The sequence below is a fragment of the Canis lupus genome, chromosome 6, assembly GCF_003254725.2.
Source record: "Canis lupus dingo isolate Sandy chromosome 6, ASM325472v2, whole genome shotgun sequence".
Lineage (NCBI taxonomy): Eukaryota > Metazoa > Chordata > Mammalia > Carnivora > Canidae > Canis > Canis lupus.
In genome coordinates this window covers 19,190,631-19,205,673 of record NC_064248.1, presented here as the reverse complement: position 1 = coordinate 19,205,673, position 15,043 = coordinate 19,190,631, and the positions used below count along the sequence as shown (strand labels likewise).

Sequence of the window (15,043 nt, the reverse complement as noted above, 5' to 3'; positions counted from 1 at the left end):
TATAACCACCTGTATTCCCATTAATCAGAAGTGATGATCATCAGACTATACTATGAATGTCATGTTTACTTCAAGTCTTCTTTTCTTTAATAAAAGAGCAAAATAGAATAAAGATGAGTGTCCTTTGATTTCTCCCCAAAGGCAAGCACCTCACAAGTGTGTTACATAGCCTTCTGGTCCACTCTTACTTTTTTTACATGCAGATGTTAAGTATTTATAAGTTGGGGCACGTGGGTGGCTCAGTAGGTTAAACTACTGCCTTCAGCTTGGGTCATGATCTCAGGGTCCTGGGATCCAGCTCCGCATGGCATTGGGCTCCCTGCTCAGCAGGGAGTCTCCTTCTCCCTCTCCCTTTACCCCGCCCCTGCTCATACGCACTCTCTCTTTCTCTCTCTCAAATAAATGAAATCTTTAAAAAATTTGTTATGTTTTACAAAAAGCGTAACACAGTGACATCGTACAATAAGTATAATTTATCCACTTTCTTTTTCATTCAACAGGATCTACCCATACTGACACTCCACTCAACCTGAGCTACCAATATTGATTTTACTGACCTGCCAGCAATGATCCTACTGTTTCTACTGTGACTTCCAGTTAATGAAAACTCAGCCAGGTCTGGTCGCTGAGTGCTCTGTGTGTATTATCTTACATCCCATCTCAGCAACCCACTGAGAAGATGCTCCAAATTCCCAGCTGGCCCAGGACAGGGTGGCATTATCTCTGGGTTTGGCTGAGTCCAAGGCCACGCTCTGACCCCCTGTGCTAAGCTGCCCTCTAACCACTGACAGCTAAATGAGCACCTTCCCCAGGGTCAGGCACTTTGTATGTATCTTGTCTCTTAATCCTCTGAACCTATGGTGTCAAGGATGATTAATTATCCTCATGTGAGAGATGAAGAAGTTCAGGCTAGAGAAGATGCTGGAGCCTTGGTGTGAACCACAATTAAACAGCTTCAAAGTCCAAATTCCTACCCACTGGGCTAACTATTAGATTTACTAAAAAAAGTAAATAAATAAAAAGTAAAGTCAAAGCCGAGATGAGAAGCACAGGCTGGTGTGAGAGTATGGGAGAGACCTGACCACCCAGGTTGTTTTATCCCAGTGTCTTAGTCCCTGATCGCACAGCTCCAGGGCATCCTGGGAACGGGGAAATGATACTCACGGTCATGGACTCGATAGCAGTGCTTCTGCAGGCGCCGAACGTCCCACTCCTCCAGCACTCCATGAGTCATCAGCAACTGGAGGAATCGCCGGTGAACATCAGTCATGACACCCGCTCTTCTAGTACCACCCTGCATGTGCGAAGGAGCTAAGAAAAGAAGCAAACAAAACCCATTCACCTCTGAGCGCTCCGAAAGCCAGGTTCTATATTTTGTACTAACTTACATTCACAACTAGCCATTTGTTATAGTTTTTAGACTCAAGAGCATCCTGCCGAATAGCCCAAAAATGAAAAGGACACCAGTCAGGGGCAAGCCAACTAGTACCAGCAGTTACTAAAGAGTAACGTGGGTCCCAGAGCCAGCCAGCACGCCTGGACCCAGCCTACCCTACCATCTAAATGAGTAAAATTGGAGAACCTGTCCTCCCTGTGCTTCAGTTTCTGATCTATGAGACTAACGACAGAACCGTGCTCCACAGAATTACTCTATTCGGTGAGTTAACACATAACAGATTTTACTTATTTATTCATGAGAGACACAGAGGGAGAGAGAGGCAGAGACACAGGCAGAGGGAGAAGCAGGCTCCCTGCAGGGAGCCCGATATGGGACTCGATCCCAGGTCTCCAGGATCACACCCTGAGCCAAAGGCAGATGCTCGACCACTGAGCCACCCAGGTGCCCCAGTGAGTTAACACATAATAAAAGCCTGGTAACAAGCTAAACACGAGGTGAGTGCTAGCCATATTTACTCCTAGATAGTTCTGGGTCTGAACCTTGGTTCAGCCACCAAGCAGATCTATGGCCTTGGAGAAAAGCAGCTGAGGCTCCATTTTCTCACGCTAAACTTAGAACAGCGCTCACTGCCCAGAGGATGCCTCGAGTAAAGGCGTATTCAGTGCTAGTTTCCTTCTCATTTCCCAAACCACTAATGAAACAACTGTCACTGTGGGGTGCTTTTTCAATCTCTTGCTCTCTACTAAAGCATTATCTTTCCACAAACCACAAAGATCAGAGCTGATAAAAGCATTACACAAGTCCTGATCAAAAAGCCTGTTCTCGCCACGGAGAGGTGGTACCACACGGAGGCAAAGAGCGTGGGTTTAAAAATCGGCAGGTGGTATTGAGACCAGACCTGCTTGATCTCAAGGATCATCAAAGCCGTGCAGGAAAAATACAGCTTCCTGCACTCCCTCCACCACCTGCCACCCACCGCCCACCGTTCCTGGAGGTTCTGGTGATGGCAGAGGGGCCTGGAATTCTGAGGTTTTAACATTCACTTCAGGTGATGCCATGATCTGGCAAGAAAGTCGCTGTTCCCTTAGGCAAATACAGAGTAAAAACATTTCTAGCCGACAAGCTTCATCACCCTAGGCCTCAGTCTTTTCAGCCATAAAATGGGGACAACGAAATGTATGTTTAAGGCAGAAGATGCCATTTAAGTGAGATGTGGCTACCAAAGCTTTGCCAAGGACCTGGCACATAGGAGAGACACAGAAGGCTAGCTGCTGCTTACTGTTCTTCTGAAACAGCACATCAACTGGACCCCAGGGGTAGGAAGACGCACCAGACCAGGGCCAGATTCTCAGACTGCCTGCCTGCTAGCTATCCCTTGAGAACAGCTCAGCGGTAACTCAGACTTAACAGGCCCTAAGTTGAACTCATCTTCACCTTCCCCCATCCTCAACTCTTTTCTTTGCCTGAGTACTAGTCTCGAATCTTCCTGTTACAAGGGGGAGGGGGAATGCAGTCTACGCAGTTACACAAACGCCACAGGCCTAAGCGTCCAACTCTGATCCTCCTTCCTCTCACCCTCAGACCCATCTGGTCACCATGTCCTGCCAAACTTATTTCTATCACTAGAGGCAGCAAAATTAAATCCAACAGCAAATTAAATCCAAAAAAAGTTAAAGAAAGTGAACAATAAAGAGCAGAAAATAATAAAATTAATGTACACCTGAGATCAACAAAACCCAAAGTATTTTTTTTTTTTAAAGTTCTATTTATCCATCCATGAGAGACATGGAGACAGAGAGGCAGAGACACAGGCAGAGAGTGAAGCAGGCTCCATGCAGGGAGCCCGATGCAGGACTCGATCCTAGTAGCCTGCGATCACACCCCAAGCCGAAGGCAGACGCCCAACCACTGAACCACCCAGGCATCCCAAACCAAAAGTATTCTTTGAAAAAGAACATAATAAAAGCCACCAAACTCTGACAAGATTTTCTGAGAGAGAAGACTGACAAATAAACACTGTTTGGAATGAAAAAGGAGAACTAATTGAGGACACAAACATTAAAAAAGGCATAAAGGGATCCCTGGGTGGCGCAGCGGTTTGGCGCCTGCCTTTGGCCCAGGGCGCGATCCTGGAGACCCAGGATCGAATCCCATATCAGGCTCCCGGTGCATGGAGCCTGCTTCTCCCTCTGCCTGTGTCTCTGCCTCTCTCTCTGTGACTATCATAAGTAAATAAATAAAAATTAAAAAATAAAAAAATAAAAAAGGCATAAAAACAATAATCTGAAGTTGTAAATACACGCAAAGTTATAGGAAATCCACTCAAAACCAACTACAGAATTATCTGGAAATCAACAAGTTTTATAACCACTGAAAACCTTCTGTGGGAAGTCCAACTTCCCACAAAGATAACTTCAGATCCAGATGGATTTATCAAGAAGCCCTACCAAGCCTTCTGGAAGCAAGTGATTTCAAATTTCACAGAACTATCCCAGGGCAGCAAAAGAGCAAACCCTCTTCAAACAATTTGATAAGGCTGACATAAGTTGGGCATTAAAACCTAACAGAAGCTTTAAAAGAAAGGAAAATGAAAAGGCCTGTATCTTTCAGGTATGCAACTTCAATGGTCCGAAGCAAAACATTAATTGCATCTAGCAAAACAGAAAGGCTAGTATATGATAACCAAGTCGGGTTTATCCCCTCAATAGTTTAACAACTGAAAATCAATCGAATGTCACCTGTCAATAATATCTCAATAAAGCTGGGGGGAAAAATCAATCAGTGTGAGTCACCACATTAACAAAATACGGGAGAAAGTCTACAATCATCTTAATAGATTCAGAAACTATGATTGTTAAATTTGACAGTCGCATATACTAAAAACTCTTAACAAACTTAGAATTGAAGGAAATTTCCTTTATCTACTAAATGATAGCTACGAAAACCTACAGTAAACATAATACTTAAAAATGGAATATTGAGGGGCAGCCCCGGTGGCTCAGCGGTTTAGCACCGCCTTCCGCCCAGGGTGTGATCCTGGAGACCCGGGATCGAGTCTCACGTCGGGCTCCCTGCCTGGAGCCTGCTTCTCCCTCTGCCTGTGTCTCTGCCTCTCTCTCTCTCTCTCTCTGTGCATGTGTGTGTTTCTCATGAATAAATAAAATCTTTTTTAAAAAATGGAATATTGAAAGCAATCACTTTCAAATCCCAACTGATCCAATGCAACTGAACTCATGCAATTCCAATCAAAATCCAACAGGCTCAGGGATCCCTGGGTGGCTCAGCGGTTTGGAGCCTTCCTTTGGCCCAGGGCGTGATTCTGGAGTCCCGAGATCAAGTCCCACATCGGGGTCTCTGAATGGAGCCTGCTTCTCTCTCTGCCTCTCTTTCTCTCTGTCTCTTGTGAATAAATAAAATCTTAAAAAAAAAAAAATCCAACAGGCTCTGTGTGTGTGTGCGTGTGTGTGTGTGATATTTGACAAAATGATCCCAAAATTTACATGGAACACACAAAGGCCAAACAGCAAAGCCATTCTGGGAGAAGATAAAGGCAGAAAGACTTGTCCTACCAGGTAATGACTTATTTTAAAGCTAGAGTAATGAATAATAGATGATAATGGTATAAACATGGACCAAGTAAGACCAGTGGGACAGAACAGAGAACCCAGATAAGAAACACATGTGGATATGGATACTTGACACGTTGGAGAAATGGAACTCCAGATCAAAACAGCTTTTTAAAAAAGGTGCCAGAAAAAAAAAAAAAGTGCCAGAACAATAGATACAATAGATTACCCTTATGTGAAAAAACTGGAGAATTGAACCTTCACCTCATTATGCACAAAATATTTTTGAAGATTAAGGTTATATGAAAGGAAATGCTACAAAACTTTTGGACAACAATATAGGCAGATAGCTTTTATAAGCCAAAGGCAGGGGTTTCTTTAAAAGATATAATAATAATAATAACGCAAAAAGTACAAACCATAAAGGAATATACAGGTAAATTCAACTTTTAAAATTAAGAACCTCTGTTCACTGAAAATACTTGAGCGGGGGGGAAGGAGAGAGAGAGAGAGAAGACAAGCTACAAACTGGGAAGCATCTGAAACATGCTGAACCCATGAAAGATTCATACTCAGAATATGTAATGAACTCCTACAAATCAGTTAGAGGAAGACAACTGCAAAAAAAAAAAATAAGCAACTGAAATTTCCAAAGAAGATATACAAATGATTAATAAATATATTAAAAGATACACAGTCTTGAGGTCATCAGGCTAACGAGTATCCAAACTACAGTGACAAATCTCTTACTCATCACCAGATAAGGCAAAGATTCTGAAGAATGGCCTGGGCTAAAACTCATCCACTGCTGGTGGAGTGTAAACTCTTATGAACCGTGTCAGACAATTTGATTTTACTGGCGAATTTGGGTATGCCCAGAAATGCGGTATTTGATTTTTCACTTACAGAAACTACCCACATCTGCCCAAGGAAATATGTGTATAAAAGCACCATGTGGTAGCAAAAATCTGGCAACAGTAGCAATGGCAACCAGTTGAAAAATGCCTAGCAAAGCATTTATATTCAAACCATGGAATTCCAAATAGCGACGAAGCAATGAAGGTGACATAGAGCTACTCAAATCACCGTGGATGCATCTCACATACGGGAATGTTATGTGCAAAAGTAAAGTCACACTAATTATATGTGAGGATTCTCCATCAAATTCAAAACCTAACGAAACCATATACAGTAGTCATTTTACAGATACATAGTAAAACCCATAAAGGAAAAACAAGGGAATGAGTAACAGTACTCCGGGCAGTGCTCATCTTTAGTGAGGGGAAGAAAGGATTCAGCGGGAGCTTTCAGCATAAGATAATGTTCTATTTCTTAACCTGATGGGGAGTATACGTGTGTTCCTTATTTTTATTCTTCGAACTTACATTTGCAAACATTTTTATAGGTATGTTACATATCTTGATTAAAAAAAGAAGAAATGATGTAAATATGTTACGTAACACCCAAAATAAATGCTAAAAAGGACCAACTCTAGGGACGCCTGGGTAGCTCACTGGTTGAGTGTGTCTGCCTTTGGCTCAGGGTGTGATCGTGGGGTCCCAGGATCGAGTCCTGCATCAGGGTCCCCTTGGGAAGCCTGCTTCTCCCTCTGCCTGTGTCTCTGCCTCTTTCTTTAAGATTTTATTTATTTATGCATGAGAGACATAGAGAGAGAGAGAGGCAGAGATACAAGCAGAGGGAGAAGCAGGCTCCATGCAAGGAGCTCGATGTGGGACTCGATCTGAGGTCTCCAGGATCACGCCCTGGGCCAAAGGCCGTGCTAAACCGCTGAGCCATCGGGGCTGCCCTCTGCCTCTCTTTCTATCTGTGTCTCTCCTGAATAAATAAATTAAAAATCTTGGCAGTGGGGAGGACCAACTCTGGAACAGCACAGAAGTCAATAATCTTGGGGAAAAAAAAAAAAAAAGGAGAGGGACACAGTACAGATAGGCCTGTTTACACACAGAAGGCGATTGTCTGAAGATGGACTGGGTGGTAGAGATTAACCATGAACTGCCTACCCCTCCAAAAAAAAAAAAAATTTAAAAACAGAAATGTCTGTGCAATAAGCAGATCTCAAGCACCACCACGTGAGCCACACGCGAGGCAGAGGGGGGAGTGCTTCACTGCGCTCTCATTCCATCCTCCTGGGAACCTGAGGATCGTCACATCCATGCCCCCATTTTACAGATGCGGCAAGACTGGAGGCACCAGGAGATGCACGGAGTCAGCGATGGGCAGGAGGGTGGCGATGCAAAAGCAGAGTTCAGGAACCCTAGCACCGCCACACACACACACACACACACACACACACACACACACACCAGGTAAGCGAGGCATAGCAGGGAACAAGCAAATCGAGATCCCTCACCTGCAGGGACTCCTCACCTACAATTCTCCGATCTAAGGAAGATCTAAAGGCCTCCAACCTTGGAAGCCTGAAGACCTGATCTGACCTATAAGGTGAGGCTATCTCTGGGCCATTCTTGACCTCCTTTGGGGGCAAATGTGCACGGATTCATGTATGTGGTGACAAGATGCAGCCCGGACCCCAAAGACCATGGGGAATAGGAATATATCATATCCCTTTGGAAAAATCCGAAACACCGGGGCATCTGCACACGTCTAGCCTCGGGGCTCTCTACGGGTCCCAGGACCGCGACCGAGAGCAGGGCGCAGGTAACCGCCAGGTGCTCCTCCAAGGCCGTATTTTCCGTATTCGGTGCAGGCATCCGTCTTTTGCTTCCGTCCCCCAAGAGCGGGGTCAAACCGAGGTCAGCACCCAACGCTACGACCCGCCGGCGTCGGGGGGCGTCGGGGGGCGCCGGGGGGCGCCGGGGGCACCAGGTCCCAGCCCGCCGGCCTTCCTGCCCGTCTCTGGGCCTGTCGGCATCAGCCAACGAGGAGCCCCCCGGGCCCCCGGAGCCGCGCTCCGGCACCCACGCGGGCCGCCCCGGGGCCTGACGCCCACCTTCCGTCCTCCGTCGCCTCTCTGCGCGGCCCTCTTCCATCCCCGACAGCCTCGCGGGCGCGCGCGCGGCTCACCCTCCGCCGCACCCGGGCGCAGCCCCCGCCGCCCGCCGCCGACGCCGAAAGGCGGGCTTGGCACGCCCCCTCCGGGGCGGGGCCAGCGCGGGCGCGGCTCTCCTATTGGCGGCAGCCGCACGCTCGTCCCGCCCACCGGGTGACGCACTTCCTGCTCGCCGTTGCCGTGGCGCCGAGGAGCCGGGGGGGTAGGCGGCGACTTCCGCGCGTCTCCCGCCACTCTCCGGACCTCACCGGGCGGGGCCGCGGGCGGGCCACCTTCTGCCTCCAGCCCCGCCACTGCAGCCTGCGACCTAGGAGGAGGAAGGGGCACGCCTGCAACGGGACCTTCTCCCCAGCAGCCGCGGTTTCCGCGGACACAAGCCAGTGCCCCATCCTGGGCCTCAGTTTCCCCATCCGTGCAAACGACGCCGTGGCCTCGGGGTCGGCCGCGAGGGCTCCGCCGTCCTGCAACTTGAGCTGGAATCCTGGCTCTGCCAGATCTTGAGCAAGTCACTGAGCTGCTGCGCCCAGCCTCAGTTTCTTCTTCTGGTACATGGGGCTGATCAGAGTCGCCATGGAATAATAGGGTGTTCGTGGGGTTTCAAGGAAATGACGCACGCTGGAAGTGCTGATTAGCTGTCAGCTACTCGTCTTACCTAGGGATTGTTGGGAGAAGCCAATGAAGTTGTGAATGGGCTATTGGAGAGCACTCGTTTTACAAACGCTTGCATCCCAGTGCCTGACCTGGGAGCTGGAGCCGGATGCAGCCGAGCAGGGAAACAAGCAGAAAGTGCAAGCATCTAGCTCTGTGATGATAGCTTCAAATCCCTACTTACTTGCCCGTTGCACACCTGTGATCTTGGGCAGCAACTTCTCAACTTCTCTGGACCTCAGTTTACCTGTCTGCTGAGTGAGGAAAGCAGTAGCCTCTGATAGTTTTTTTTTTTTTTAATGAAGATTTTATTTATTTATTCATGAGAGACACAGAGAGAGAGACAGAGACACAGGCAGAGGGAGAAGCAGGCTCCCTGCAGGGACCCTGATGTGTGACTCGATCCCAGGACCCTGGGATCATGACCTGAGCGGAAGTGGTGGCTCAACCACTGAGCCACCCAGGTGCCCTGGTGTGGTAAAGAGCTTAAGCTTGGGAGCTGGACCATCTGGATTCGGATGCTGCCTCTTAAACTCAATATATCTGAGACCCAGGACAAAATACTGAAGCTCTCCACCTCAGTTTGCTCATCCATAGAGCAGGGATCATAATAGCACACCGTTGATAGGATTGCTGTAAGATTAAATTAGTTAATATATGCAAAGCACTTAAAAGTACCTGGCACATAGTGAGGCCTCAGTAAGTGTGAGTTATCTTTACTGATAAAGAACTTTATAAAATGCCTTGGGGGCAGTCAGAGAGAAGAAGAGCTCTGAGGAGACCATCTATGTTTTGTTTGTCCTGCATAGTTTTGTAGAATTTTGAATTCGCTATCAATATTTAAAGCTGAGGTATTTCCCATAAAACCCGAAGGTATCTGACAGCTCTTGAAAAATGGGGCAGCCTGGCCACGATAGGCCACATTCCCCTATGGTAGCCCTTCTTTAAACCTTGGTAGAGAGACACCTGGGGGGCTCAGTGGTTGAGCATCTGCCTTCCGCTCAGGTCATGATCCCAGGGTCCTGGGATCGAGTCACACATCAGGGTCCCTGCAGGGAGCCTGCTTCTCCCTCTGCCTGTGTCTCTGCCTCTCTCTGTGTGTCTTTCATGAATAAATAAAATATTAAAAAAAAAAAAAAACCACTTGGAAACTGTGCTCCTTTGTGATGACACATGTGCTTCCCAGGGTGCAGAGAAATAAAAACAGAGGCCCATGGATGAAAAACACGGGGAACACTAACATTTCAGGATCAAAGGGCCAAGAAAGGAGGTAGAAAGAGAGGGATCCAAGACCAAGTGGTATCAGAGGCAAATAGGTGGGAGAGACTATTGAGTGGTAGGGTGTGGTCTGAATTGTCAGTGCTCTGGAGAGATCAAGACAGATGTGCCACCGCTGTAGAATGTGATGGCCATAAAGAACCCATAGAAACAGGAGGAAGCTAGATTGGCCTCCAAGAGAAGTGAATGCATGGAAGCTGAGAGAGTGGGGAGGGGGCGCTGACTACTTCTAGGAAGGGTGGTTTGGGAAAAGGAGATACAAAGACTGGAGTAGCGGGAATAACCAATAGAATAAAAACAGGGAGACAGGAAAGAATGGGGTCTGGAGACAGGATTACTCTTACCCTAGAAAGGAATAGAGACATTTCTGAAACAGAAGGAAAGGATGTAAAAATGGATGGATAAAGATTCACCCTGATGTTTTCTGTTTTCTCCATGAAGTAGCAAATTCTCATTCTTCTAGGCAAAGGATCTGGGAGGTGCTCAGGGATTTGAGGGGAATCAAAGGTTTGGAATGGATGCCAAAGAGAATGGAAAAGCGAGGTGCCTGCTGAGATTGAAACGATAAATGTGTAGAGAGGATAGTGACTCCTGATCCCCCGCCATCTCCCATCTCCATAGCAGGGGCCCCAGAGCAGAAGCCCTGTCTGGACTCATCTCGGGGTGGGTCTTGGCCAAACAAAGGCAGCTGACCCTAGAGGTCAAAGCAACTGCAGAGTGCTGGTGGGAAGGTCAGTCTTCAAAGTCATCCACCACAGTATGGGCAGATAGACATAGGAGAGATGGGGAGTGCTGAGAACTTAACACGGCGGGGTACAGCAAGCAGAGGTCTCAGTGAGGCAGATTATAGGTGACTGTCCTGCCTCAGCTTGCCTCCACCCCCAGAAGGCAGCCCACTCTCTGGCCGGCTCAGTGAGCATCTGTTAGGGCCTTCAGTGCACCAGACATCGGGCTGTTTGCTACAAGGCAACTCTGCCAGTTCAGATATTCTTCTGAAAGTTGACCCTGAAAAGTATAGAATTTGCATGGACATAAATTCACTGTACATAAGGCAGGTGGCCCAGGCCTTGGCTAGAGAGGAAGCATGGGGCCAAACCATAGCTGAGGGGGATCAGGCTTTTACCTGAAGACCATTGAAGCTATTGGAGAGGAAATGATGAGATCAAGTTTGTATTTTAGAAAAAGAACATCAGCACATCTGTTCTTTTCAAACATACTTGGAACATTTACAGAAATTGACTGTGAACTGGCCACAAAGGAAGTCTCAATAAATTCCAAAGAATCTATAGACCACATTCGTGAACCACAGTGAAGTAAAATGAAGAATCAACAAAAACACAGCCAGAAAGAAACCCAAACCACTTGTAAACCTTTAATTAGTTACTGAAAATGCTTCTGAGGAGAGGGTCCTGAAGGCAGGATGATCTCTGTTTTATCATGTACTGCTTTTACTTATGAAAAAGAAAACTAAACATGACAAGCACATGTTTGAATTTTATTTCTCAAGTTGGGTGTTCATTGTATTCGTTTTTATACCTCTGTGTATGTTGAATGATTTTACGTTTTTAAATGAAAAAGAACATACATTTGGAAACCGAAAAATACATACATATTAAAAAGAAAACCAATATGGAAATTACAAAATATTTAGAGATGAATGTCAAAAAACACCCAATATAATGAAATGTGTGGGATCCAACTAAAACAAATAATTAGAGGGGGATTTGTAGCCTTATGTGTACTTATTACAAAACCAGAAAAATAAGTGTTCAATGTAAGAGGTAGATAAATAAACACTAAATAACCTGGAGAAAACAGAAAGAAGGGAATAATGAAGCAAAAGGCAAAATGAGTAAAACAAAAAGGAAAATGTAATTGATTATGGACACCAGAAACTGGTGTTTATTAAAGACTAATCCAACAGACAAACTTTTTGCAAGATTTATCCAAAAAATGATCCAAATAATATTATAAATGGCTAAAGAAACATACTGGATTGAGTATAAAAATTTTATAAAGCTTAAGATGAATGACTTTATGCCAATACATTTGAAAATCTAGATAAAAGAGGCAATTCTTGACAAAAATACAAATTACAAAACTTGGCCCTAGAAAAGTAGACCAATAATCATCAGTAAATTGAAAAAGCAATGGATCTGTTCCAACTCCTAAAATGCCCAGGCTGAGATAGTTTTACTAGAGTGATACAAGTAAATGTAAAAAACAAACTATATTATGTAAACTGCACCAGAATATGAACAAGACAGAGAAGTCTATCCAAAAGCCATATGAAAAAAAAAAAAAGTCATATGAGGCTAGACTAATCTTGAACCAAAACAAAAACAGCAGAATTTAAAAAAAAATCAGGTCCATGTATAAGCATGGATGCAAAAATCTAGTCTCTTATGATGAGTGATATTGAACATCTTTTCATGTGTCCGTTGGACATCTGTACGTCTTCTTTAGAAAAATGCTGTTCAGGTCCTCTGCTCGTTTTTAATGGGATTTGGGGTTATTTGTTTTGTTTGGTGCTGAGTTGTATACGTTCATCATGTATTTTGGATACTAATCAGGGAAATGCAAATCAAAACCACCAGGTATCACCTTACACCTGTCAGAATCGCTAAAATCAAAAAGACAAGAAATAACAAGTGTTGGCAAAGATGTGGAGAAAAAGGAACCCTGGTGCACAGTTGGTGGGAATTGCTGCAGCCGCTGTGGAACACAGCATGAAGATTCCTCAAAAACTTAAAAATAGAAATACCATACCATCAAATAATTCCATTATTGGGTATTTACCCAAAGAAAACAAAAGCACTAATTTAAAAAGATATAGATGCATCCCTATGTTTATTGCAGCATTATTTGCAATAGCCGAGATATGGAAGCAATCTAAACGTTCATTGACAGACAAATGGATAAAGTCATGATGTGTATGTTTATATGAATATGAATATTATGCAGCCATTTAAAAAAAAAAGGATGAGATCTTGCCATTTGCAACAACATGGATAGACCTAAAGGCTATTATGCTAACTAAGTGAAATAAGCCTGACTGAGAAAGACAAATAGTATATAATTTCCCTCATATGTGGAATCTAAAAAAAAATAAAACAAATGAATAAACAAAAAGCAGAATCAGACCTATAATTACAGAGAACAAACTGATGGTTGCTGGAGGGAAGGGGAAGGGGGCAAAATGTGTGAAGGGAAGTAGGAGGTACAGGCTTCCAGTAGAATGGAATGAATAAGTCACAAGAAGAAAAGGCACAGTGGGGCGGCTAAGTTTGTTAACCTTTGGCTCAGGTCATGATCCCAGGGTCCTGGGATCCACCCAGCAAGGAGCTCCTTACTCAGCAGGAGCCTGCTTCTCTCTCTCCCCCTTCCTCATCCCCTCCCCTGGCTCATGCACTCTCTCACTCTCTCTCTCCCCTCTCTCAAATCAATAAATAAAATCTTTTTAAAAAAATAAAATAAAAGGCACAACATAGGCAGTATAGCCAATGATCTTGTAACAACACTGCATAGTAACTGATGGTAGCTATACTCATGAGCACAGCATAATATACAGAGATGTCCAATCACAATGTTGTACACCTGAAACTAATGACACATTGTATATCAACAATACTCCAATTATATGTACAAAAAAATAGACTGTCTCTTCCAGAAGAGAAAATTCAAATGGTTAAAAAAAAATAGTGGGGAAAGATGCCCAACCTTATAATTAATTGGAAATACAAACAACAAAAAGATACCAGTTTTCCCCCATAAGAAAGACAAAATGTTGCTGAGGGTGAGGGAGGGGAAACCAACATCCTTATGCATATCTGGCGGAGTTGTAAATATTATAGCTGCTCTGGAGAGCAATTTGGTGTTATGAAAATTGAAAAAGCTCATCTGGCAACTCCACTTCTAGGACTTTTTAACTGGAGAAAATCTCCCTTGTGCTCTTTGAGAGGTTTGCTCAACGATGTTGCCAATAGAAGGAACGACAAGAGAATGTCCTAACTATCCATTAACAAGGAAATGAAAAAGCAAAATGTTCATGTGGGATAGATGATCATGTAACATTAAGAGGAATGAATTCACTCACAAGTACCTATATGGATGAGTCTTAAAAGCATAGAGTGAAGTGGGGGGAAAAAACAAGATGCAAAGTTGATGCATCTTTGGATTACTCTTTGTGTAAAATTGGAGAAAAGCAAAATGACAATATTATACATTTCCTGTGGATGAATCTATGCATACAAAAGTATCTTCTTATTAAGGATTGGAAACACTGTCACAAAACTGACAGGTGAGGAGCTCTAGGAAAGGGAAAAGGGGGGGGGTGGAATGGGGATAAAGAAATTCTTGAGGCTTATCCATAATGTTTGAATTTTAAAATAACAAAATTATATACTTCTATAGTGTTCGTCTAATTTTCTAGTAGAGGCAAATATGCCTAAGTGCCAACAGTGGGAAAGGGGATGACTGTTGTTTTGTTCACTTTTACCGTTCTTTAAAAACAATTTCGAATAGGAAGGGTGAACGGATGAAAACAAATGAAAGGTGTATTTTTGTTTTTTTTCTAGAAATACGTGGCCATCAGTGGAAAGGGAGAGAGGCAAGATCAGGTTTCCCTGGAGCCCGGACCAGACCCTTTCCACCTTTCCATGTTGGTCCTCTTTTACATCTATATACTCACATATTTTTTGGATTCATTACATTTTAGGTTGGATCCAGTAGAGGTGATGGGTGTGAGCCAGCAGGGCAGAAAGGGAACGCGATTCCCCTCTACTCATCCTTCATCCTGGAGGGTTGGTGACAGGCCCCAAAGGTCAATTTTAAAAACGATTCCTGCTTAAAGTCCAGGAAGACTCAGACACGGGATTGAGAAATATGCCCAAAGCCAGAGGCAGTGTAGATTGTTCAATCTTTCTAAAGGGCAATTTGGCTGTGCTCATCTAGAGTGCACACATATCATGTTCTTTGACCTTGTAACTCCACTTCTGGGAATCCATCAGAGGAAATAATCAGAGACACACACAAAGGTTAATGAGCAAAAAAGAAAATTATGTCAGAGCCTTAATTTTATCAGGGAAGAATGGCAACAACTAGAATGTCTCCAAATAGCTA

General features: G+C 44.4%; 1 protein-coding gene across 1 annotated transcript in view; it reads right to left on the bottom strand.

The window, feature by feature from the left end:
* Positions 1 to 8,086, bottom strand: part of NSMCE1 (NSE1 homolog, SMC5-SMC6 complex component) — a 32,424-nt gene extending 24,338 nt beyond the window's left edge. Inside the window, exons 1-2 of the mRNA XM_025415649.3 lie at positions 7,937 to 8,086; positions 1,165 to 1,311 (exon numbers count right to left, since the gene is read on the bottom strand). Coding sequence (XP_025271434.1) covers positions 1,165 to 1,311; positions 7,937 to 7,976 — 187 coding nt within the window. The 5' untranslated portion in view covers positions 7,977 to 8,086. The remainder of the gene's footprint in view (positions 1 to 1,164; positions 1,312 to 7,936) is intronic.
* Between the last annotated feature and the right edge of the window lie 6,957 nt (positions 8,087 to 15,043).